The sequence below is a fragment of the Panthera leo genome, chromosome D1 (assembly GCF_018350215.1).
Source record: "Panthera leo isolate Ple1 chromosome D1, P.leo_Ple1_pat1.1, whole genome shotgun sequence".
NCBI lineage: Eukaryota > Metazoa > Chordata > Mammalia > Carnivora > Felidae > Panthera > Panthera leo.
The window spans coordinates 53288405-53314243 of record NC_056688.1 but is presented as its reverse complement, the minus strand read 5'-3'; the positions used below and the strand labels follow the sequence as shown (position 1 = coordinate 53314243).

Below are 25839 nucleotides of genomic sequence, written 5' to 3'. Positions count from 1 at the left end.
TTCGAATAGATCACGTACATGAAAGAGCTTAACAACCTTTTTTCCCTCTTTGTAAGTAACCCTGCCCGCTGGGGCACTGCCCAGTGCCAGCTGAGCTGGAGGACGATCTGCCTCCTTGGCCCACATAACACGGTGGGGTTGGGGGAGGGGGGCGGCCCCACAGCCTCAAGAGGAATCTCTTTTGTTTTTCTTTTCTTCTCCGGGTCTTCACCTCAAGTGGCTAAAATGAGAAGGGAAAGCAGATGAAGGTCACCGTTGTCAGGACGAGAAATTGAAGTTGCTTTGTTCCTGAGGCTGGCGCTCCTCCTCTCTCAGACGGCCCAAAGTAATCCCCAATCCAAGTTAATAGGTCTGAATCGGGACCCCCCCCAGGCACACTTGGGGTTTACAGGCAGCCTGTCTCCGAGAGGCACTGCTTTTCAGACACTAATCCCTTCCTGTTCCCCACTCCTTTAAAGTGGGCCCATTCTACCAGCTCTCCTTTGCTTGCTTCTTTTTTAAGAGAAATGATACCTTGAGAGGGGTCTGTGTGTTAAATCCCAAATGGGTTAGAAGGCCAGCGGCTCTCCTTGGAGCCTCCTCCATCCACGGAAGAAGATGCCAGCGCCCTAGATGGTGGGCAGTGGGAGTGAGGGCCGTTAGCTTTGTCCACCAGTTTCAACAGCGACATCCCCCCGTTTCCAAAAGACCTTGGATAAAGTGAGTGGGGTGAAACAGGAAATGTGCTTCAACTGTCCCCAGAATAATACTAACAATATAAGAGCTAACATTTATGGGGCATTTATTATGTGTCAGACACTGAGCTAAGTGCTTTACATGGGCCATTTAATTCAATCCTTATGATTGCCCTCTGAGGAAGGAATTCCCATTTTGTTGATGAGGGAAGTGAGGCTAGTTTGTGGCACAGCCAGCACTCAAACCTACATCTGGTTCCAGAGCATGTGCTTTTACAAGCCACCCTATATTGCTTGTGAATAAGACCTCTCTCATCTAGAAATCCCATGCAGTAGAAAAGAAAGAGGGCTCTGAAGCAGTAAGACATGGGGTGGGTCCCAGCCCTGCCACCGGTTAGTTCCATGACCACAGGCCCACCATCAGTTAGCTCCATGACACTGGGTCTGCCACCAGTTAGCTCCATGGCCATGGATGGGCTCACCCCTGGTGAGCTCCATGACCATGGGCCTGCCACTGCCTCTCCCCGGGCCCCAGGATCTTCATTTGTGAGACGAAAATGCTCACTTACCTCACCAAGTTAGACTGCCTGGGAAAGAAATGGCAACACTGTTAAAGTGACAGCTCACTGTCTAGCCTCCACTACACGATCATAGTTTATGGAGGAAAGAGACATACTCACGAGCATCTACGAGCCACACAACACACGCCTGGGCTAACAGAAGGCAGAGTGTGAAGGTCTCTAACAGACATGCGGAGCACATGAGCTTATAGGGGAGGAGAAAGAACCTGGGCTGAGGGACCAGAAACACTGGGCTCAAACCCAGCTTTGCCACCTACGAGCTGTGTGACCCTGGGCAGGTCATCTGACTCTCTTGAGTCTCGGTTCCCCTAAGTATAAAACAGAGATATTACCCTACCCTGTTGGGTTTGAGGTCAAATGACAGAAGGCTTCTAGGACAGAGCCTTGTGTATAGGACGGGCTCCACATAGGACACTTCTCTTCCTTTCGCTGCCTAGGACTCTGATTTGCCCGTCCTCTTCCATGTGGTTAATTCCTGCTGCTGATGGGGGCCTGGCTCGGGGTGGGGTCCCAAGGCTGTCCGGGAGCTCTCCTCTGCTCCCTGAAGGCCCTCCCCGCGCTGTGCGCTGACCTCTGTGTTGGAGCAAGGTGCTGGGCCGCCCGCCCGCTGTCCTACCTTCCTCGCAGCTCTCGCCCTTGTAGCCAGGGTTGCAGATGCAGGTGCCCATGATGCAGGTGCCGTGGTTGCTGCAGGCCACGTCGATACACTGGTTGGTGGGCACGTCGCACTCGGCGCCCTTCCAGCCGCTGTGGCACAGGCACCTGCCCTTCATGTACTGGCCGTTCCCACTGCACAGCACGGGGCAGGAGGCTGGGGAGACAGCACAGGAAGTCTGGCATGAATCAGCACCCTGCACACCCCACCTGCCTTTGTCCCTTTCTCCCTTCGGCCTGCAGGCTTGACCAAGAGCCTCAAGTGCTTTGCTACAATTCCCATCTGTCCGTGTCTCTTGCTTTGTTTCACTGTAATTTAAACACATCCGGAACTGTAGGCAAAGGTGTGCAGTGCAGGGCCTGGGGGAGCTAGTGCCCGGTGACCACCGCTTTCCTCCATCCCCGCATACTACTGGTGCAGCACGGTGGTCACCAGGACCCTTATGCAGGAAGCTTCCATCTGTTTCTTGGTCTTACCGGGAAAGACAGCGGCTAGGCCTCCCGCCTGACCCAGTCTCTCCTCCGGCACCCTCCTGACAGCATTCCATTTTGCTCCCTGCCCCCCTACCTGCAGCACCACCTACTGTCTCTCTAACCCAGTCAATCTCAGCTTTTCTTGCCTTTCAGGCTCCACCTGAGCCCCACACACCTCACAAGAGAATAGCTGAGCCCAGCTTGGCTCTCTAAAGTATTATCTTTCCATTCTGCCTCTTAGCGTCAAGTGTTTTGTGATCATCTGTATGAAGGACACTATATAAAAACAAATTATACTGCATTGTGCTGTAAGTACCTACCAGCCTTACCAAGATGCAATAAGGCTGTTTTATATGTGACTCTTAACTTTAAGTGCATATGGGATGAGACAGTAATTCTTGTTAGAAGGAATGACTCATCTCTTCTCTCTGCACCACCCTCTGCTGGTCCCCGCCTTGCTTCTTTCCTTTTAAAGGCACTGATCAGGTAATCACTGTGGTTCCTCAGGGCTGCAGCTCTGCTGTCTCAAACAGAGTGTCTTCCACATCAGGAAGGATAAGAAGAATCCCCCAAACAGCATCACGCTGTATTGTTATTTGTAGGGCACGGTGAAGAATCATCTTTGCCTTCCTCTGATGAATAACTATTCAAGCATCAGGTCCAGGTTCCAATGGCACCCCATCTAGGGGGCCTTTTCTGGTCCTTATGGTGTCCAAGCTGAGACAGCTGATGGGTGCTCCCCAATTTAACCTTGCTCTAGCATGTTTTACTTACTAATGATGGCTTTGTCATCGTCTACTTACTCGTCTGTCTCCTCGACCAGACTGAGAGCTCCTGGGACTGGGGCTTGCTCAGTGCTCTAACCCCAGCACCTTGCACAGGAACAGGCCCTAGAGGGCACTAAGCAAATGCCTGCTGAATGAGTGAAGAGGTGGGAAGCCCAGAGGAAGGAGCCGTGTTAGTTTCCCCAGAGGACCACCAAAGCCTCAGGACTACAGAGCTCCTTTGGCCTTTGCCACGTTTATTCTTCTGAGAACAGGAACAGAGGCCAAGGGCACAGAGTGTATCACGGGTAGCCTTTAAGCCATGTTAGTAGGGCTGTATGTGCCCAAGTATGAGGCAACATTAGGGTCCTGTGTGGAGAAAAGCATCCTTCCCTCCCGAGTCTCTCCCCTCGGTGGTCCCTGCAAAGATTCTGGCAACAATGGAGCACTAATGCAGGCCCTGCCACAAGGCCAGAGTGCACAGCAAAGAAAAGACACTTGGTGCATGTCAACCGTACTTCAATAATCAAAAAACAAGTGAAACAAGCCCCCCCCCCCAAAAAAAAACACCAAAGACACTTGGCAAAGGCTGATCACTCCTCAAAAGGGAAATCAACTTTTTTGAAAGACCCTCACTGTCACTTCCCCTTCCCCCGCAACAGACGTGAGGTTCACTGTACCTGCCCTTGTAAAGGCTGGCCCTCCTGAGCTCTCCAGTCATGTCCTTGTGGACAATGGGGCTGATGTGGCCTTAGCTCTGCCGGCAGACACCCTGCCCTTGGAGCTTCCAAAGAATGGCTCTGGGGGGTCCTTTTTGTGGGAGGCAGGAGGTGGTCTGGGGTCCTGCGCTTTCTCCGAGAAGCAGGATGTGAGCCCCCCATGGGGCCGAGGGAGTGGGCCTCACATGCACACACGCACACACAGGTCTCACCTCTGCCACAGTCGGGGCCCAGGAAGCCCAAGAAGCAGTGGCAGGTCCCAGAGATGCAGTCGCCGTTGCCATAGCAGTTGCTGGGGCAGTTATCCACCGACTCTGGAGAAGGAGAGAGGGAGAGAGTTGAAAAGAGAAACTTCTTCACCCAGACCGAGGGCCTAGGTATCAAAACCTCAGGTGAACCAGGGCCCACACGTTCTAGCTCTTCTGGCCCAGTCGCTGAAAAGAACCAACAGAGTTAAAAATGATGTGTGTTGGTTTTACTCTTATTGCATCTCAAATGACACTAAGAGTCGTGTTCTGGAAAACGTCTGCCGCAACCAAGTTTTTATATATCAAGTTTGTATCTACAAACGCATAAGAAATTCTTCAGCTAAAAACACTGGGGACAACAGTGCAAGCTGTTCGTGGTGCTTATCTGTGGATGCTGGGGTATCATTGGGAAGTCCTTGCGGTCTTCTTTATGCTTTGCTGTGCTTTATATTTTCCTCTTAAAGGGCTGATATTCCATTCATTTTCTTCTTCTTTTTTTCATAAAGCTCCTGGCATTTGCAAACCTGTCTCTACCCGTCTCAGATTGTTCACCTATCGGTCTGGGTGCACAGTGTCTTCCCCAGGGCTAACACAACAGCCTCCTGGCTGGTCTCCTGTTTCCTCTCTTGCTCCCCACCCCACGCAGTCACCAACCAGCAGTCTGAGTGATCTCCGGAAAACCAATCTGATCCTGCCACTCTCCTACTTAAAACCCTTCAGAATGGCTTCCCATTTATTGAGACCAAAAAAAAAAAAAAAAAAAAAAATCCAAGTTCTTTCAAAAGGCACAGGAGTTTTCTCTCGTACTCCCTCTGCTGTCCCTGCATCCCTGGCGTATGCTGTCATGCCCACCTTTTGCAGGGATATGATTTTCTCAAACTCTTCCTACTACTTTTAGTATACTCTGTGTGACGTGACAAAGAAAAATGGCATTTATTTAAGAAAGGTTTTAGCAAAAAAAATAGTCAACGTTTTGTAGCATCAGGTAGTCCAGTCTTTTAACCTAGAAAATCTGTGTATTTGGAACAGCCTATTTCTCAATAATGCTGGATGTGGAATAAAGGAAAGAAGCCACTATATACTGAATATCTTCTTTGTGTCATGTATTTCCACAAAGTTCATCATTTCACTGTCACCAAATCTGCAAGCGTGTATTGTTATTCCTATTAAAAAAAGAAAAAAGAGGAGGCTCAGAGAAAGATGAAGTAACCTGCTGAGAACCACAAAGCCACTGAGTCCTGGAGGCAGGATTTGAACCCAGGACTCCAGGCCTGGTCTTCTTCAATGATACTGTGCTATCTGGGCCTTGAAGGAACTCACTCCACAGCAGGAGCCCGGGGGGATGAATGAGGTGACAGATTTATGGCACAGGGAGGCCGGTCCTGAAGACAGCAAAGGATCCCCGCTAGAAGGCAGTAAACTCCAGAAGTTTCAGGGCTTAAAGGGATCCAAGAGACCACAGCCTAATGCTCTCATTTAACACTGAAGGAAACTGAGACCCAGAGGAAAGGCAGTGACTCACCCAAGGTCTCAGAGTGAGTCAGAACAGAAAGCAGAGGAAGGGTAAGGTGGGACAGAGTTAAGGGTTTCAGCCTGTTGTCTTAGCTCACAGCTACAAGTCATGAAGCCAAGACTAAGGCCTCTGTTAAATGAGATGTCAGCCTAAAAGACGTGAGTCTTGCCCACAGGAAATCTGCAGCCTAACTGGGAGAACGAGAGGACAGTTGTCACCCAGGCAGCAGTACAGGGCATGGAAGCAGCTTTGCCTGGAGGTAAAGAGACCTGGTTCTGGGGTCCATTCTTCTAGTACCATGCTGGGGAGCCTAAAACAACTTCCCTCCCCTCTCTGGGCCTCACCTCCTTCATATGTGAAATGCAGGTGAAGGCAGAGATGACCCCTAGCACTACCCCCTGTTCTAAAATTTTATGAGTCTACAATTCATAAGAGAGCAACTGTGCATCAAAGACGTCCAGACAAGGAACCCTTAAATGTGAAAAAGCACTTAGGGCCAATGCAGTGGGAACTGATAAGGAACAAAACCAGGACAGGGAAGGCTTCCCAGAGGAGGTGGGCTTGAGGAATGACCCAAATATGGATAGGTTAGGGAAAAAGTTGGGGGATGGTGAGGAACTCCTAGCGTGGTACATTTCCCAGACAGGTCTCTTCCCAACTGTTTGCCATTATTAACTTGCAAACTACTTAAAAACGTTTGGTAAAAGAGTTCAAATGGGTAGTTCCTTTGGTGAATGGGTAGGAAATCCCGTTCCCTCGATGTCCCCCTGCTAACAAGGGCAAGAAGGTCCAGTCTGCCTGGACTCACTGCAGCACAAAGTAGTCCGGGTCCCCGCAGAGCGAGGCTCACAAGCCAGGGCCCTGGGCACCTCTGCTCTCTGTTGACTTTGCCTGGAAGAATCCACGTTCCTACTGCCTTAAGGTTATAAGTGTCTTTACAGAGAATGACTCGGGAACTTTCATTCTGAAGATGCTTTTAAAAAATAAGAATTGTGAGTAAAGTTTACAGCCAGATTATTTTCACCTGAAGCTACTGGTTGACAGTACAACGAGGGAGGGTGGGTTCCACCCGTGGCACTGCAGAAGGGGCACAGGGCAGAAGCAGGAGGCCTGGCTTCCGGGTCCTGCTCTGCTACTGAATGGCCGTGGGACCTTGGCCGTGTCACTTGATCTTTCGGCACCTGTTTCCTCATTCTTCCACTTGTTCCTCTTTTGCTTCCCTGCATGGCAACTCCTAGTCCTTTCAAATCCAGCTCAAATGCCCCCTCTCCTGACAAGCCTTCCTGATTTCTTGAAAAGGCTAAGTTACTCCCAGGACTGAAGGTAAGTTATTCACCCCTATTGAAACGCCACGTAGTCTATGTTGTTGTTACCACTGAGAGAATTCAACCGGATGATCTCAGAGATCCCCCCAGCTCTAAAACTCTCTGGTTCAGTCCTTCTCAAACCCAGGGGTATAAAATATGCCTCTTAATAAACTGCCAGTTACCAGTTGCATTTTTAACAAGATCAATTGCAGATAAGTGTTACACACTGTCTAGATTTTGATTTATGAAGTCTGCGAGATACAAACCTGTTAATCATCTGCCAAAAAGCCTTCATAGTGAAATGGTGAGGAAAATACATTTTCCGTGACTGAGTATAGTGTTGTTTGCTGAATCTGACAGAATAGAAGCCTGTTTCCTTCAAATTTGCCCCAGGCTGTTGGTGTCAGGGGAGGCAGAAGTTTTAAGAGACACGGAATAATTTTACGACAGCAACAAGGAAGTGGAAGGGAGACATTTAGAAAATATTTCCTTTGGACGAAATGTTTAGGTCTATAGTTTTTCTTCCACTTGGAAGGCTTTCAACTACTGGGGGTCCACCTGGGACCCCACAAATGAGTCTCCACTAACCAGATATCTCTATACTAAACATTAGGGCAGAAGTGACACTCATTGGCTTGGGAGAAGTGTGAACTTTATTGCATAAATGTTATGTTTCCAATTAGTGTTTGGTGAATTTCTTCCCCTTATAGTTCCTTCCTGCTTTGCTCATGTTCAAACTGCAGCTGCCTTCATTTAGCAGAAGGTGTACCTTTAGACTGCTCAGATCGGAATTAAAAATTTAGCTGCCTGTGAATAACTGACTTTCATAATCAGGGTGTATGGTATGTTGGAAAATGGGGGCCTTTTCCCCTCGCTTTTGTTTTTCTATCACAACAGTGGGTCCTGCTAGGAGATTTAATTTTCAGGAACTTGTTTTTCTTCCACAAATATTGGACTGTAAAGTTTAAATGTTTCCTTAGCTCACTCTCTGGATGTGTGTTGTGAGTGGGTGTGTTCTCTGGATGTTGTACAAAATATTTTTCGAAATACAAAGGGGTGTCTGCAGAAGGAAGAGAAGGCAACGCTTCTTCCTAGAGGAGATGTGGAAACCATAGAAGCCTCAGTGAACCCATTACAGTGCCTCCCTTTGTCTGCTCACTACCCTTTTCCAGACCCAAATCGTTAGCATTGCTGCATCAGGGTGAAAGAGGAGCAGAATTGATAAATATGTCCTCCTGGTCTGGGGTTGATGTCCAGGAAAGCCTGACTTCATTTTCCACCTTCTGCTTTCCTTTTAAAAAAAAAAAATTTTTTTTTAACATTTACTTTTTGAGAGACAGAGAGAGACATAGCACGAGCCAGAGAGGGGCGGAGAAAGAAGGAGTCACAGATTCCTAAGTAGGCTCCAGGATCTGAGCTGTCAGCACAGAGCCTGATGAGGAGCTTGAGATCCATGAGATCATGACCTGAGCTGAAGTTGGACATTTAACTGAGCCACTCAGGCGCCCTTCTGCTTTCCTTTTTTGGGATCCCAAAGCCTCCTTTTGTAGGAAACAGGGAGAAACCACAGAGGAAATCCCACCAGGGAGAGGAATACTAGTTCACAGGGGCAGTCACACCAGAGGAGGAAAGGAGGCATTTCTCCTCCACGAGCCCACCAGGGCGTGAGCGCACCTGCTTCAGGCCCTGGTCTGGTCAGGCAAACCTCCATGGTCACGGGAGCCTGCTTATGGATTCCAGCACCAAAGACAGACAGAATCAGCTGTGAGTGAGGCCGGAGCTCACTGGCCATCCTCAGTCCCTCTTTTCTGCTCATCCAGTATGTATCCCTCGCTCCCAGCCCCTCCTCTGTCTCTTGGTCCCCTGTGATGTGTTCCAGCCAACAGAAGCAACTCCTTCCGCTGCTTCTCTCATCTCTCCTTAAGTTGTAAGTGTGCATGTCGGCATTTCTTTGGGAGCAGCAGCTCGAAAGACCAAAGTCTACCTATTGGTAGACCTACTGGATCCATCCTTTGCTTCTTCCTTTTGGCTTCTGTGTAGGAGGACAGATGCTAATGCTTCCTGCAAGAGCCAGGAACTTGGACTCTGGGACAGCCAACTGGATGACTGGGTACAAGGCCTTGACTGCAGCTCCTGAAATTTATACTTTAGGTTACATCTATTACATCTTCCTTGATTCTGAAAGGGGATTGGGTTTATTATGGGCAACCAAGAAAAGGAAGACAAACCAGACAGCATAGCTAGGATGTAATTCCACAGCAACTCAAGGTTGAGGAAAGACTCTAAGAGAGACCCTCTCATTCCCTCAAATGGGACCATGAAAGGTGTATCACAGATTTTAATTTATTCTTCATAATAATTATGAGAAATAGTACCTTTGCCATCATTTTACACACTTACACCTCTCAGATGGAGACTGTGAGCTGCAGTCACTTCCTCAAGGTCACATGGCTAGCTGTAAGGGCAAATCTGGTAGGAGAACCAAGCTCTGTCTGAAGCCAAAGAAGCCGAGTTTGTGATAGACCATCTGAAGCAGAGTATGGGCTCTGGAGCCAGGCTGCCTCTGGCTGGCTATGTGCCTTTTGGACAAGTCGTCTCTAAATATCGGTTTCCCCATCTGTGATATGGGTTAGTAACAGCCACCTAAGAGAGCTATTTTGAAGAGCTAATACTGTAACACTGTGCATGTAAAGAGGTTTGCTCAGGACTTGGTAGAGTTGACACTTTGGTTTTAAAAAGGGTCACACATGCCTTCCATTTATGAACCAAAGCAATATACTAACCTGGTCTAATGAATCCAAGCAAGGCAATGTGGGCTTTGGGAGGTAAACACACACACACACACACACACACACACACACACACACACACACAAAACACACAGAAACTCCCCATGGTAAAACAGGAAAACAAACAAGCATGGTGTTGAATGTGAAGAAGGCAGGGCGGTTGGGTAGATTTCCTCCTGGGGAAAAGCACTATCAAAACAAATTAAACCTGTTGTCTCCCAGAAGCCCAAACACAGGCAGACTCGTGCCAACATCTGAAAGAACTTTTCTCCCTGTGCACTCTAGATTGGCACTGGGAAGGTGCCAGGTGCTGGAAAGCTGTTCCATGGCCTGTGAGGTGTCAGTCCCTGTAGGTGCCCCAGTGATCTGTGCAGATGATGGGATTCAAAGGCCTCCAGTCTGCAACAGTCTAGGTCAATGCAATGACAAAAATCTGACAAAGCTCCTGACAGCCTGGGCTTGAAGCCAGTTCTGCACTGGTATGTTAACTGGGAGGTCTGTTTTCGATCAGACCCAGAAGTTTACCAACCACTCTTAAGAGCAGCTCTAAGGAGGGGTCTAGGAAAAATGATTATTCCCTTGACTACATTAAGTATTGGTTCTTTGTTAATTATTTCTTTGGGGGCAAACAGAATTTCTCCAGTAAGACTATGAGCTCCTTGAAGACAAGCATCACATTTGGTTCTCCAAAGAGTCTGCTGTGTGCTACACACACATAGCAAGTACTCAGTAATACTCATTGTGTTGAGAAACGGACCGAAATACAAAGAGGAGAATGGAGGAAAGGGGGCGGGAGGCATGGGATGACAGTCAGACTCCAGAGAATGGCTAGTAGTTGGCAAACAAAGGCACTGTTTCTTTGCCCTACAGGTTTAGATGTGCACTGCCTAGAAGAAAGGGGCTGATAGGAAGTGCAACTCTGTATTGCACTCTCAGACCGTATCTGGAGTTCAGTAGTTCACGTCCAGGAGCCACATTTAAGAGACAGATAAGATGAGCTTGAGCAGGTTTACTGAAGAGCCACGAAGACAAGGATAAGAGAACTTGAACACACATTTCAAATAAAGAATTCCTGAAGGGATTGGGAATTTAGCTTACTCTGGGGGCATGACCTCTGTTTAAAAATATCTGAAGGGCTATTATGTAAAACAAGGATTGGACTTTTGTTTTGTGGTCCTAAATGAGGTTGATTAGGTCCAATGAGTAAGGACTATATAGTCCTTGGGAAATGGGCTTAGTTCCAAAGAAGAAAGAGTTTTGTACAAGTCAGAGCAGGATACAATTTACCATGTTGGATTATAGTCTATTAAGTTGTATGGATGTACCCAAATACTGTATTCTTCTTGAGGGCAGGGAATGTCATTCGTTTCTGAATCTTCAGTAAACAGTAACATCCTTGGCTCACGGCAGGTGTTAAACGAATGTATGTTGGCTGAGTGATGAAATGAATGGACTAGGTGACCTATATATAAGACCATACATTTTCAGTTACTGGATGTATTCAAAGAGAGGGCAAACTGATGACTGGCAGAGATACTGCAGGGGAATTCAATATAAGTTGTATCACATCATCTAAGCTTGAAATCTTCTGAATCTACAAGTCATGTGTGAGGGAACAGGCTTGGACCATATTGAGAAACTTGGGTTCTAGGCCTACTCCTGCCCCCAGCGTGTTAGGTGACATTGGCCAGATCCCTTCCTCTCTCAGGGTCTTTCTTTTCATCTACGAAATTAAATTCATTCAGCAAATATTTCCCAAGCATCCAGTCTGGCTCAGGAAGTGTTCCAGTGAAGTGGATGGCTTGGGTGATCTTTCAGATCTAACACTCTGTGATCTAATGAATCAACCCAAATTGTCAGTCGTTAGCTACACAAACAGATGAAAGAGCTGAAACATGATGAAAATCATCATGTTCGGGATTTGAAAAATTTTTTTAACATTTATTCATTTTTGAATGGGGGAGGGGCAGAGAGAGAGGGAGACACAGAAACAGAAGCAGACCCTAGGCTCCAAGCTATCAGCACAGAGCCTGACGCGGGGCTCGAACTCATGGACTGCAAGATCATGACCTGAGCTGAAGTTGGCCACTTAACCGACTGAGCCACCCAGACTCCCCTCATGTTTGGGGTTTGAGAGGAGAAAAGGAGGCTTGCTCATTTAAGGACTGACTTTGACTTTTCACACCTTCCTTCCGAGTCTGCGGATAACGGATAGTGAACATCATGTTATCCTCAGGCTGTGAGAGGGGCAGCAAGGCCGAGTCCTCAAGACAGGGCTGGAGAGGAGGTGCCTCCCTGCTGCCTCAGGCTAGGAGCCCCCACTCTGTTCCCGGGGCTGTTGGTGGCTGCTCTCCCAGGTGTCAGAGGCTCCACTGTTGGCTCTGGTTCCGCTGCCTTGCCTGGAGAATGCTGCACATGTGGTCTCCTACCATGCCCCACGAGCATATGCCGGAGAGGCCACTGAGACACTCAAGATGTGCTGATGAGGCTCACAAGTGCTATGCTGTTCGAGAAGGGCTTCAAAGGAGAGGTGCGTGCTCACATGTTTGGAGACACAATTCCTTCCCTTGTAGATCTACCAATCCTCCACCGGCCGCTCCTTCGGACGTGTGATGCTCTGCAGAGGATCTGGGCCAATCAGAGACCCACTCTCTAGGATGTGAACGAACATGCACCCAGGGAACATGCTGTCTGAAGTCTCAGCTTACTCGTCTATGAAATGAGAAAGCCGCTTGCCTTACACAACTGTTGTGAAGATTAAAGAAAACCACTACCCATGTATGAGTCTGTGTATATGTACATAGTGCACGCATGCATATATATATATATATATATATATATATATATATATATATATATATATACACACACACACACACACACACACACATAATATGGACACACCCTGGCACACACAAGGTGCTCAGGAAATGCTGCTTTGCTCCTGTCCCCAGCATAGTGTCAGCGATTATAAACCTTTAGCCTGTGTCAGTCAGCTGAAGGGCTGGATTGCTAGGCCCTACCTCCAGAGTTTCTGATTTCACAGGCCTGGGGTAGGGTCCCAAGTGATGCTGATGCCCTTGGGTACCCTGGGTATCACTTTGAGAAGCACCGGTCTGGAAGAAAGGCTGAGACTTTACCCACAGGTCTATCAAAACAAGCCGGAGGGGACAGAAAGATCTAAACTATGCAAGAATGCCATAACTTGTGGACCACTTCCAAAGAGGAGGGCCGGGTCCTCCAGGAGGTAGTATTTGAACAGCTCTTGAAGAACAGACAGCCTTTTGAAATGCAAAGCAGTTCTGGGCAAGATGGGGGTCGAGCCAGAGCCAGAGCCAGAATAATCATCTTTGCTGCTCCCACGCAGCGACCTGCTGATCATCATGCCAACTTCATGTCAAGTCTGTCTTTAGAACAAATTATTTAAGAAATCAGGTTTTTAAAAGCTCTACTCAGCTGCTGGCTAGAGAGTTCCATCTAACGAACATCACTTTGCGATGAATTATTCTGTGATGACAGACAATGGAGGAACAGAAACAGGCTCTGAGGAGGTGGGGTGGGGGGAGCTGCTAATTATTCTCCAATCATTTACCCAGGCTTGTCGCCAAGCTCAATACTGCTCACGAGCTACGTAGAAAACCAGGTCAGCATGGTCTGGTTTGAAAACATACAGAGCTATGTAGATGACCTAGAGCCCTGCAGGTTAGGAAACTCCCATGACAGGGATGCCTGGGTGGCTCAGTCGGTTAAGTGTCTAACTCTTGACTTCGGCTCAGATCTTGATTTCACAGTTCGTGGGTTCAAGTCCTGCATCGGGTTCTGCACTGACAGGGCAGAGCAGAGCCTGCTTGGGGTTCTCTCTCTCTGCCCCTCCCCTGCTTGTGTTCCTTCTCTCTCTCTCTCTCTCTCTCTCTCTCTCTGTTTCATAAAATAGAAAAGAAAGGAAAAGGAAAGGAAAGGAAAGGAAAGGAAAGGAAAAGAAAAGAAAAGAAATGAAAAGAAAAGAAAAGAAAAAAGAAAAAAGAAAAGAACTCCCATGACAGCCAGGACTTCACCTGGAAAATGGAAAGAAATGTCTGGGCCACATTACCTCTGGCCTGGACCAGTGTGTTAGCATTGTGAGTGCATGTCTGCCTACAGCCTTATCCCTCTCAGTCTGCTCTATACCTGCAGACCTGGGCTGTCATTCTGAAACTGAGTGTCTTCAGGCCACTGACAAGGCCAATGCTCCTCAGCATCCAGAGTAGATACCACAAATCGGAGGCTTTTGTTTGCACAGTGTTTAAAAAATTTTGAATCCGTGGCCAGGATTTCTAAACAAGGAGAGCTCATTAAAAAATCTTCATGGTGGCAGGGCACCTGCCTGGGTGGCTCAGTCGGTTGAGCGTCCAACTCTTGGTTTTGGCTCAGGTCATGATCTCAAGGTTTGTGGGTTTGAGCCCCACGTTGGGCTCTATGCTGACAGCGTGGAGCCTGCTACGATTTCTCCCTCCCTCTCTCTCATCCCCTCCCTGCTCACTCTCTCTCTCTCAAATAAAAAACAAAAAACAAAAGAAACCTTCGTGGTGGCTTTTCTTGAAAAATTGGAAGATCCAGCATGGCAACAATCTCTTCTCATTTAGGAGAGGCCCCTACACTGTGGGCACCTGCTTGGCCCCCAAGACATTGGAATATAGGACTCTGGCCTGGAATGGTGTTTCTAAATGTCATTTATATAAAGGTACTGGCTTTATGCTGTTGTCATAGGCACATGCTATCTGTCCTATTATTCACTTAGTATTTTTGGCTCATTTATTTTCTTGAATGTTTTAAAACAGAAATTTGAAATAATAGTTCGATGTACCTAATTATATTTTTCCAGCTCACTAAAATAAACACGTAAGTTTTGAAATTGAGTCTGTCTATGTATAATGCAAAATATTCTCAAGAACTATACCTCAGGGAACATTAGAGAGGAGAAAGCCCAAATCTCTGAACCAGGAGTTTAAAGCTCTAACTTCTCTTTCCAAAATAACTTCTTTGCCACAAAGGTCCTCCTCATGGCTTCTGTGCTGCTTCCAAATTCCTCCCCACCCTCACCCCAACCCCACCCCCGCCGGAACCCACACATCTTTTCCAGCCTCCCTGACTATGCCAGTGCTGGTGACCTCACCTGCAAAGCCCTCTCCCCAACCTCATAGATGTGTCCAGGTCCTGACTATCCTTTGAGCCTCCCCGGATTCCTTCTAGCAAGATAGGTGTCTCTCTCTCTCTCTCTCTCTCTCTCTCTCTCATCTGAATCCTAATGGCAATTTCCTTCCATCCTTCACTTATCACCTACTGCTTTCTACCTTGCAGTCTTGTTATTTATGAGTATAGCTCTTTTCCCCTAGAGGACTGCAAATTCTTCGAGAGGAAGGAATCCATTTCCAATTCCTCATCTTGTCCGTGTCTCCCAGGTGACTGGCACACTGCCTTGTCTGCAGTAGCTACTCCCTCAACACTTGTTAAATATCAAGTGACAAAGGGCAACCTGTGCTTGAATTAGCGTCCTTTGGTGTGTTAAGTCTCAAATCCTCAGGCTGGGCTCCTTCTGTGGGGTCTGGAAGGTCTGCTTCCTTGTTGATTTCTTTTTTTTTTTTTTTTTCTCCAAATTTCATTTCTATAAGTTTTTTTCCAGAGCTGCCACTTTTTTCCATCTCTCTTCCTCTGGGCCTGCTATATTCAGCTAGACACTGTCTCCGGCCCTCTTCTCCCAGAGCAGCATGAGCCATGTGTCTGGGGATCCGGCGGGAACATGACTTTGCAGAGCCCCGGCTCTCTTCTCGAGCAAGAGCTGTCAGGATGGCTTCTGTGAATTATGGACTTGAATTACTTCTTTCAGGACATAACACAATATAATGATTAACAAGATGGATAAATTCTCAGACTCTGGTGGATTTTTCTTTACAATAACTATAATGCGTGTCGGTCAGTTGCACAATGATTTGAACAGTATTTCTTTCTTATTTATCTAGTAGGTAACGCTCAACATAATAACGTGGGTCTCTGTCTTTGGGCCAGAGGCCAAGTTGGACTTCTGCTGGACACCAAATCCTATTAGAGATCATGGTAATGTAATTAGGTGCTCAAGTTAAATATTTTATAGCTGCTGTAGCCATCTTGACAGATCACTCCCTCAGCCTCTAGGCAGAAAGTGCCCAAATGGCAAAGGCGAAAACTACAGATCTTGCAAGGAATTGAGAAACAGTTGCTGCTGCGAAAAGTCTGCGGAAACTTCTGGCCACCTCTGACCCTCTGGCAGCAGCAGGACTCTGAGCCACCATTATACTAGGTTTTAATACAGCCTGGGCCAGACCCAGAGAGGGAGTCTCCCTCGTGTCCTCGATGACATGCTGGCCGGTCCCCAAGCCAGGACTATCTGCTCTCTGCCCAGTGAGAGGTTTGGAGGCACCTATCTGCATGCTTGAGTGATCAGAGCCCGTGGGGTCCCTGGAGCACTAGAGCACAGCCCCTGTGGCTGGCTAGCCCTCTTCCCAGGCCCCTGGCTCCTTCCCCTTGCCTATTAGGCTGGAGCATGAGCACCAATCCAGGTGTGGTCAGCTAGGCTCTGCCTCCCCATGCTTAGTCTCTAACCCCTCAGTGCCTCAGGGCTGGAGCCCGGTATAAGTCCTACATAATTGGACTTCACTTGACTGGAACTCCCTGACCCATGACTGAGTGTGGGCTATGCAATCAGCAGCCCTGGGTCTGACTTCCACCTCTCTCACTGACTGTGCAACGCTGGGAGAATCATTTAGGGTCTCCAAATCCTCCAAATTCCTTACTCACTTATCTCACAGCATGGATGGGGGTTAACTGAGATAATGTGCACGAAGCACTTTGTGGAGCTTGCAGCAAATTTCTCATCAGTGCTAGGTAGACTGAGACTAAGTCACAACAAACCAAAGCAAACCCATGTTGGACAGGCCGAGTCAGAGGCCATGTGATATAAGATAGAGTACACTCTTTAGAGTGAGACCCTGGGCATTCTCATCCCATTATGCCATATCCTGTGTGACCTCGAGCAAGTCACTTCACCTCTCTGTGCCCCAGTTTCCTTGCCTGTAAAACGGGAGTGATTACACAATGCCTGACACACCAGTGGTTCTTACAGTATTAGCAACTGAGTGACTATGGGTAAGGGGATGTGGACCCTGCTCAGAATGTTAGTATCCCCTGGCTGTCCCCTGGCTGACCTCAGCTCACTTCTCCCCCATCAAGGGCTCCTGGTCTGCTGTGCCTACAGTACGTGCTCTTTATGACACCAGGACAAGCGGAAGTCAGGCTCTCAGCTTGGGAAAGCAGCAACTACCGACCCAACGCCCTCTCCATACAGCACAGGCTTACATTATTAAGACACAACTGGGTCCGTGTAAGAGATTACATTTCTTCCATCTGCGTGACATGGTGCAGCACACAGAAATGTGCCCACATGGAAGTACTCAGGCTGCTGAATTCCCTTTTCCTTTCAGCTCAGACCTCCGATGCATGGATGAATATTCTATAAACACTACTCCCTGTCTACGAAAGATGAGTTGTAAGGGTCCAGCCTCGCTGACATGCCCTGGGGACATTTCCCATGAGCCCCTTCATACTGGCCAGCTCTGGGCTTCTTCCCTCTGCTACCGTTCACCCTGAGAAGCCTGGCTGTGTGCACAAAAAGGCTGGGGGGCAGGCTGTTCTGCTGACGGGGCCTGATCCACTGCTACAACCTCATCGTGGGCCTAGCAGCTGAAGGCAGGGCACACACGTGCACACAGACGTGCAAGAAGACGCCCGAGCTGCTCCCTCTTCAGTTGGCAGGGGCTGATGCTGGGCTTGTTGGGTCTTGAGGCTTCCAAAGGATGTAGCAGAAACCAGGCAAAGCATGACCACGCTGCCAGGGAACAGACTCCCCTTGCTGGGGCTTCGGCCTCCTCCTGGGGCTGGAGTAAATGACCTCTTGGTCCTGAGTCCTACACCTGTAGGGACAGTATCTCTGCCTGCATCAGCCTCGATCACTTCACCTTCCATGCCTGGTGGCTGGCCAGTGCTCCAGAGGACGCAGGTGCACGTTCTCTCTAGAGCACTTAGGTCTGAGGAGGCCACTGCTCTGGTCATCTGATGGTTTGGAAGGTTTGGGGAGAGCAGCTTTAATTCACGATGGCTGAGTGGAACCTCTTGTCCTTCCCAGGCTCTGGAGAAATCCCAGCCTTCACACTCAACAGCCAGGACAGTAAATTAAGAGAAAGACGCTGGGCCAGAGAGCACTTCCAAAACATCCTCTGAAAGTCAAAGACATGCTAGAGTATTTACCTCTCTTTTCCATCCAAGCTTCTTAGATTTCTAGCGCAGATACAAGTTTTCAATAATAAAAGAATAAATTCAGACATTCAGCAAGGTAACAATGGCAATCATCGTAATGGCCCTCACCACCACCTTTTAATGAGTCTGCCATGTGCTAGGCCCTGTGATAAGCACACAAATCTCATACATTACTGAACGCTCACCAGCATTAAGAGTTAGGTATCACTATCCCTATTTTTCAGTCAGAGGAAATGAAGACTCAGAGAAGGGAAATGGCTTGCTCAAGATTACAGAGCCAAGAACTGTCGGGTCCCCCAAACATCTAGTTATTGAAAACCTATGATGCAGCAGGTGCAGGAGACAACTGATTTCACTGCTCCCACTCTGCCCCACAGGCTGCTCAGGCTTTCATGACAGCTCAAGTCAAAGTGCCCTGTAGTGAGTTATCGCAGGGCCCGCCTCCCCAGGGCAATTAGCACTTGGAGGGCCAAGGGGTCTAAGCTCCTCAGTAGCCCCAGGTCTCAGTTCACAGTCAGGTCAAGAGCAAATGCTTGGTAAGTGGTCAGCTGAGATAGGATGAAGTCACAGCCTCCGCACTCAGACCCTACAGTCCCATACGGGTGACAAAAAGATGTGTCCCCTTGAGGTACGCAACTGCACTGAATACACGTGTAATGCCCTGAGGGGGAAGTGACACCTCAGAGTCCTCCAGGAAAACACTGTGGCTCAGCACTGGGGGCTGGGCAGGTAGTCTCCATGCAGAAAAGGGCCCTTGGAGCATTGAGAAGGAATACGTTCAAAGTCAGGTGTTCCCAGAATTAGGTAGAGCAGCAGGACAAGATGAGCAGGACAACGGAGGCTGTGAGGGGCAGTCTGCTGGTGGATGTCAGTAATGAGGGGCAAAAGAGACTTCAAACTTCCCACAGTTTGAACTGGAGGCCCAAAGGAGCTGTACTTGGGGCAGATCAAAGTGCCCACCGCTGTAAATATCCCTCCTCTCTGAATAGCCTTTTGAGACCCACAGCAACCAGGCTGGCTAGAACCACGGGCTTAGGCCTAGGGCTCTGACTCCACTCCACACCGCAACCCCCTCCCGAAGGAAAGGACTTCTTTGAGGCCCTCAGCCAGTGAACGTGCTCCTGCTTGGAGACTCAGACTCCAAGAACAAATGAGAGGGATGTGGAGGCCTACTGCCTTTTGGCCGACCTGCAGGCATGCAGGTGTGCCCCCCATTATATCACTTAAACCTTCTGAAGCTCATGGTCTCAAGGTCTCACAGCTGGGTGGCTATAGAACTGGGGCTAACTGGCTCCTCTTATTCTCACTCTCCTCAGCACTGTCCTGCACTTCAAGTAGCTTCTCCTCCCGGATTTTTGTTCTGTGGCTCTTCCCTTGCTTCCTAACAAAATCCTCTAGGCCTTCTTGGCCCACCTACACTATACTGACCCTCATTGTTGACCTTCTCAAAATTACAATGACGATTCACCTTGTACTACTGGTAACACCCCTGCTCCCATGCTATCAATGCTAAGTCTTCCTGGGTTGTGAGAAGCTCTTAAAGGACAAGGACCCCAGAGAGCACCACCTTTGTCTCTCTCAGGGAGCGGCATTGTGCTTTGCTAAGAAAAAAAGGGGGCGCCTGGGTGGCTCAGTTGGTTGAGCGTCTGACTTCAGCTCGGGTCATGATCTCACAGTCTGTGAGTTCGAGCCCCGCGTCGGGCTCTGTGCTGACAACTCAGAGCCTGGGGCCTGTTTCAGATTCTGCATCTCCCTCTCTCTCCGACCCTCCCCTGTTCATGCTCTGTCTCTCTCTGTCTCAAAAATAAATAAATGTTAAAAAAAAAATTAAAAAAAAGTATAATCAATGTATATGTTTTGATTTGCTTTTTTAGCAGGGTAAACAGAGTTGGGTATATAAAGGTAAAACCTAAACTTGGACAACTTGTAACTTGTGAAAACAATAAATACGAAAGCAAATTTTGGACTAACACTAATGCTGACATTTATTATGCATTTAGTGGGGAGCCTGCTCTGTAAGCGTTAACTCATTTTCCCCTCCTAACAAAGTCCGAGCGGATTAGCACTCCCACTGCTGGATGTGTTTTCTTGGCTCTGTCTGCCTGAGGCTACATAGCTACTAAGAGGAGGTGCAGGTATCCGATCCCAGGTGCTCTGGCCACAAATCTTCTCTCAACCATTATACTGTATGGAAAGGCTGAAGACTAACTTCCAGTCACTGTGATATCCTCACCTTGACTTACTCTGGACAATGAAGGCTCAGAATGAGCAGATTCTCTTACTGGAGGGAAATGGACTGGGCTAAGTGAGGAGATGTGGAAGGAGCCAGGGGGTCTCTCTGAAGTTCCTACTGCTACCTCCAATGGACACTTTAACTCTTTCTTCCTTGACCCCTGTAACATTTTTTGTCCAATTTTTTTTTCTAATTCAAAGTAATGTTATGTATAGCTTAAAAAGTCAACGATACTTGGGGTGCCTGGGTGGTTCAGGTGGTTAAATGTCCAACTCTTGATTTCAGCTCAGGTCATGATCTCACGGTTCATGAGATTGAGCCCCATGTCGGGCTCTGCACTGACAGCATGGAGTCTGCTTGGAATTCACTCTCTCCCTCTTTGCCCCCCCCCCAAAACAAATAAACTCAAAAAAAATGTCAGTACTGTAGAGCTTACAATGAAAATAGCAGTCCTCTGCCCCACCCCCACATCTGCATGCCACACCCCAGACAACTTGTCTTACCTCTTTTGGCTATTTCTTCTAGAATTTACTTCAATATTTCTAAAGAATGTGTTTATGCAGGTGTATTTTTTACTTATATTTGATTTTATCTACCGCCACTGTTACCTACTCCTTCTGTCCAGTGCGATCTAATGGAAAAGACTGATTTTTTGCTTGTATTTAACTTCCTATGTTTTTATTCATAACCCTATCCATACTATCCAACAAAACTAAAATCCCCCTGAAGTAGAATCTTCCATGTGGTTAAACATACCAGGTAATACCAGTCTGGCTCACAGGTTTTCTTTTTGCTTGGGGATCTCCCTCCTGAGCCTTCTGCCCTGCTGTGGTGTGGTGTGTTTGTTTTCTGGGCCTGCTACACATCCATCGTTCTGGGACTTCACCTCTCTCATTCACTGAACCCCTTGTTTCCTGGACCCCTCTTCTTGGGTCTAGTTTAATAGGTTTTCTAGGTGTGCAAAATGGTTTGATGCTGACCTAGCTGCATTTCAGGGATTAGAGAAGCAGAGAACTTCCATGCTGTTCCTCCATCTTGCCTCCCCCCCCCCCCCCCCGACCTAGTTTAATAGGTTTTGATGGAGCACATTTTCCAGTAGCCTCCTTGAGAAAAGGTGAATGGGAGGTATGATTTTTAGGGCCTTGTGTGCCTGTAATCACCTTTATTCTACTCTTACCCTTGATTGATAATTTGATTGTGTGAGATGGGGCCGGGATACCTAAGGGTCTAACTGTTGCCGTTTACCACCCACCGAGACTTGACCCCATCCACGTTTCAGCTCTGTGCCCTCCCCTTGCCCTCTGCTGTACCTGGTACCTGGTTTTGGGGGTTTTTGGGGGCTCTGCTCCTCACTGACATCTTAATCAGCAGAGGCTTAGTATTCAGTTTTCTCCATGCTGCTAATTCAACCCACTTTGTTTTCCAAAAGTCTGCTGACCTCTCCTGATGGCTATTGTCTCTTATTCTTTTTGTTCTTGTGGGTTTGTTCCTGGTTTGAAATCACTGCTCTCAAATGGGTGGGACCCCAGGAGGGAGATACATATAACCTTTAACCATAAGTTCCTGTCAGTAGCATTTGAGATGATTTTCCGGTCCTTTTTTCTTTGAAGTCCTCTCTCCCCTTGGATTTAAAAAAGCACACTGATAGTTCTGTCACTGTAGCCACTCACTCTCACTCATTCCTCCTCTGGCTCCTCCTCTCCTGGTGGGCCTTGGGTGTCTGTCTTAAATCCTCCTACCTCCTCCCTACTTGCCACTCGCCTCGTTCTCTCTGTTCAGTTTCAAGGTCTCAGCTTAGATGTCATGCATTCCCTGACCCCTCTCCCAATTAGGTTACCTCTTTGTTGAATGCTTCCCCAAACTCCACCCCTCGCCTTCATAGCTCATCATGGCCACAGTGCTGATCAACGTCCTTCTCCCTGCACTGAGAGATCCACTGGGGCACGTCCCTGAGACGTTTGTCCTCAGCTGTCACACTGCCCAAGTGGAGGGCATGGCACACAGAAGGTGCAGAACAGACACATACCGGATGAAGGTGTGCTTGCGAGGAATAATGAATAAATGGGTCAGTGAAATAGGAGAACTGGATTCAAACCCAGGCTTGTCCATACACTTGCTGTGTGATCTTGGACCAGTAAAAGAACCTTAACTTCTGGACTTCAGCTGCTGCTGCTTCTCCTGAAGAGGGACAACAATCCAAGTGCCATCCTGCCTCACTGAGTTGTGGAAATCCAAGTACACACGCAAAAAACTACGTCACTGTGCTCAGTAAGCTACAAGTCCTATACAGCATAAGGGATTATTACTGTCATGGTAAACTCTGCTACACAGAAAATTCTTATTCGTTCTAGATATGGGAGATGTAGGACACAGAATGGCAAGCTCAGGTCTCCAATCTCACAATTCTTTAAAATACGCTTTCTTTCTGAAAGAAAGAATCCCACTGAGCCTTCTCTGCTTTCCCCTAAAACTGGGCTTTCATGATGGAGGGGCCACCTGGGGTCTTGCCTTCAACCTTAAGCAAAGCTGACTGGAAAGCACGGTGCGCCTTCATGGTTAACAGTTTTAACTTAATGCATTCTTTACAAAGAAAAAACAAACAAAACCAATGGAAATATTTATATGCATCCAGGTGTGTAAGAGAGCTGAAGATGCCCACAGCATCTGCCGCACTTGCCGGCTGACTTTGGTTCAACTCAGATCCTTTCTTGGCCTCTCGATTTGCTCACTGGATCACTTGTGTGAATGGGGGAGAGGGGGAAAGCGTAGAAAACCCCAGATCTTAGAGGTTATAAGGCTCACAAGTCTGTTTCATAGCTCCCATCATTAGCGCTCTGAAGCACGCATGAGGTTCAATTTAGAAGAGTACTGGATTCCAATGGCTAGCTGACACCCTAGAATAGTAGCACTTTGCTTTGCAGGAAGGGCATGTGGGAACAGCATGGTTTCAGGGTTGAAAGACTTGAGTTCCACTTCAAATTCTGGCTCCAACAAATTACAGTGTCCCTAATAGATGTGTTCATGCTGTAAACGTAACTTCTGCGTCCTTCTGGGGACACATGCGGAGGACAAATGCTGAGAATGACAAGCATTTCCCCTGTTTCATATACTTCATGCTAATAATTTATAATGGCTGAGTAATATTCACTATGCAAATATTCCGTAATTTGCTTATATGCTTTCTTATCATTAGACATTGGGTTGTTTCCAAATTTTCACAATTTTAAGCAGTGCTAAGATAAGCAAGTAGCTTTTGCTAAATATCAGCTTATTTCTTTAAGAAAGACTCTCAGAAGTTGAAAATATAAACGCTTTTATGATTTAATATAAAATGCCAACCTGCTTTCCCAATGGGGTGACTTCATTTACAGTGCAAATATGTGTGGGTACAGTTTCACCGCAGCCCATTCAAGTTGGGTATTAACTCGGAGAGGGGGGCCTTCAAATTTATTAGGTTAAAAAAACCCAATCATTTTAATTTGCACTTAGATTGCTGATGAGGTTAAACATATTTTATGTATGTTTAAAACACATCATGTATATTTGCAAACTTTTCTACCTGTGAACTTTAGTATCTCTGAGATCCTAATTTTGTTCACAGCATCTGTACCATAATATCATATAGACATGAACTCTTCCTTGATCTCTCAAATTTACTTCAAATATTTTCTCAGTCTACTATTTTCCTTCTTATTTTGACAAGTCTTGTAGGACATATGGAAGTTTTACAATTTTATGTAAACATCTGCTAGTCTTTTTTTTTTTCCTTTGCAATTTCTTCGGTGACGTTTAAGCTTAAAAGTCCTTCTCTAGGCCAAGGCTACATGAACATCGGGTTTTACCCTCTTTTAGTTTGGCTTTCAAATATTTATCTGTTTAATCCATCTGGAATGCATCTTACCATATGGTGTGAAGTGAAGTCTGAATCAGAGGGTGAAAACGCAAATTCCTCCAGGGGCCACGCAGGTAAGTTAGAGAAGCAAAGCAGGTCAGGTGTGAGGGAACAGAATGAGGTGCAGACTGTGGTGAATTACACAGAGTTCAGGAGGGCAGGGACTTGTTCCTGCAGGAATTTCAGTCTACTAACTTTTAAAGGTAAGCCATAAACCTAGAGCTTTATGGGAAACTGCCCGATTTTTAAATATTACGCCAACGATGAGGGCGCAAAGAGCCTTCTCTGTGTCTCTCAACCACATCTGTCCCTCTGAATGCTGCTTTGCAGCCTCTGGGTTAAGCTATGCGTTTCCAACAACATTTATTCACTAAGCCTTTTCTTCTCCACTAATGTGCAATGTTTCCTTTCTTCCGACATTAAAGTTTTGCATATAGCTTGTAGGCAGGATTTCTAGGCAATTGTACTTCGCTTATCTGTTTGACTCCTATTCTCTTTTATTACAGATTTATGATATGTTTGCATCTTTAGAGATGAGTGTCCTTTCATTATTCTTTTTGGACTTTCTTCCATACTTTCATCTGTTTATTATTCCAGTGAAGTCTTAAACCATTCAATCACATCTCCTATATTCCCTTTAGGATGCCATGTGGCATTCCATTAAACCTATAAATTGACATATTTAGAGTATTTCACCTTCTCATCTAGGAACATGCTATGTTTCCTAATTATTCATGTCCTGTTTTATGGCTCCCAATAAAATTTCACAGTCTTTGTCACACAGGTCACATATAGTACTCATTAAGTGATATTTTAATTTTTATTGATTTTTTTTGACTGGGACTTTTTTTTTATTATATTTCATACCTGGTTATTGCAAGTATATGGGAAATGTATTGACTTTTGAAAAGCCCTCCTGTACCCCACTTACAAGTTCTGAATTCCTATGAAGTAAAATAGTTTTTCAATTAATGTTGCTGTGTTCTCTAGGAATAATAAACACATCCTTCACAAATAATGATACCTTTGTCTCAACCTCTTGTTTCTGTTTTATGCTTTATGTTGGCCAGAGCTTCTAAAATAATGCTCACTAATGATTATACGTTTCTTTCTCTTTCTTTCTTTTCCTTTTTTTTTCTTTTTCTTTTCTTTCCTTCCTTCCTTTCTCTCTTTCTTTCTTTCTTTCTTTCTTTCTTTCTTTCTTTCTTTCTTCCTGTGTTTCTTTCTTTCCTTCTTGCAAGCAAGGGAACAGGGGAGGGGCAGAGGGAGAAAGAGAGAGAAGAAATCCTAAGTAGACTTCAGGCCCCAGGGCAGAGCCCAACAAGGGGCTCGATCCCATGACCCTGGGATCATGACATGAGCTGAAATCAAGAGTGGGACACTTAACTGACTGAGCCATCCAGGCGCCCCTTTTTGAGGGCCAAATTTAAGCAAATTTAAAGCAAATTTGTCTCATATTTAACCAGGAAGCCTTAGACTTTGATTAGAAGTCAGTGCTGTTTATTTTGCTATGTATCTTTTTGTCTTTCATTTTCAGCATTTTGAGGACCTAGTATCATTACCAAAGGTGTTTTCATCACTTACTGAACACAAAAGACAGCTCAGCACAGGGCACAGTGCATCCAGAAAGTGTTTGAAACTTGCAGAATTGTTCATCAGAGACACC

The 25839-nt window shown here is 46.8% G+C and overlaps 1 protein-coding gene across 2 annotated transcripts in view; it reads right to left on the bottom strand.

Annotated features, from left to right (window-relative positions):
- TENM4 (teneurin transmembrane protein 4) overlaps positions 1-25839 on the bottom strand; it is a 598010-nt gene that overhangs the window by 143690 nt on the left and 428481 nt on the right. For both annotated transcript variants that reach the window (XM_042904074.1, XM_042904075.1), the window contains 2 exons: positions 4079-4180; positions 1872-2066 (listed from right to left, as the gene is read on the bottom strand). In XM_042904074.1, coding sequence (XP_042760008.1) covers positions 1872-2066; positions 4079-4180 — 297 coding nt within the window. The remainder of the gene's footprint in view (positions 1-1871; positions 2067-4078; positions 4181-25839) is intronic.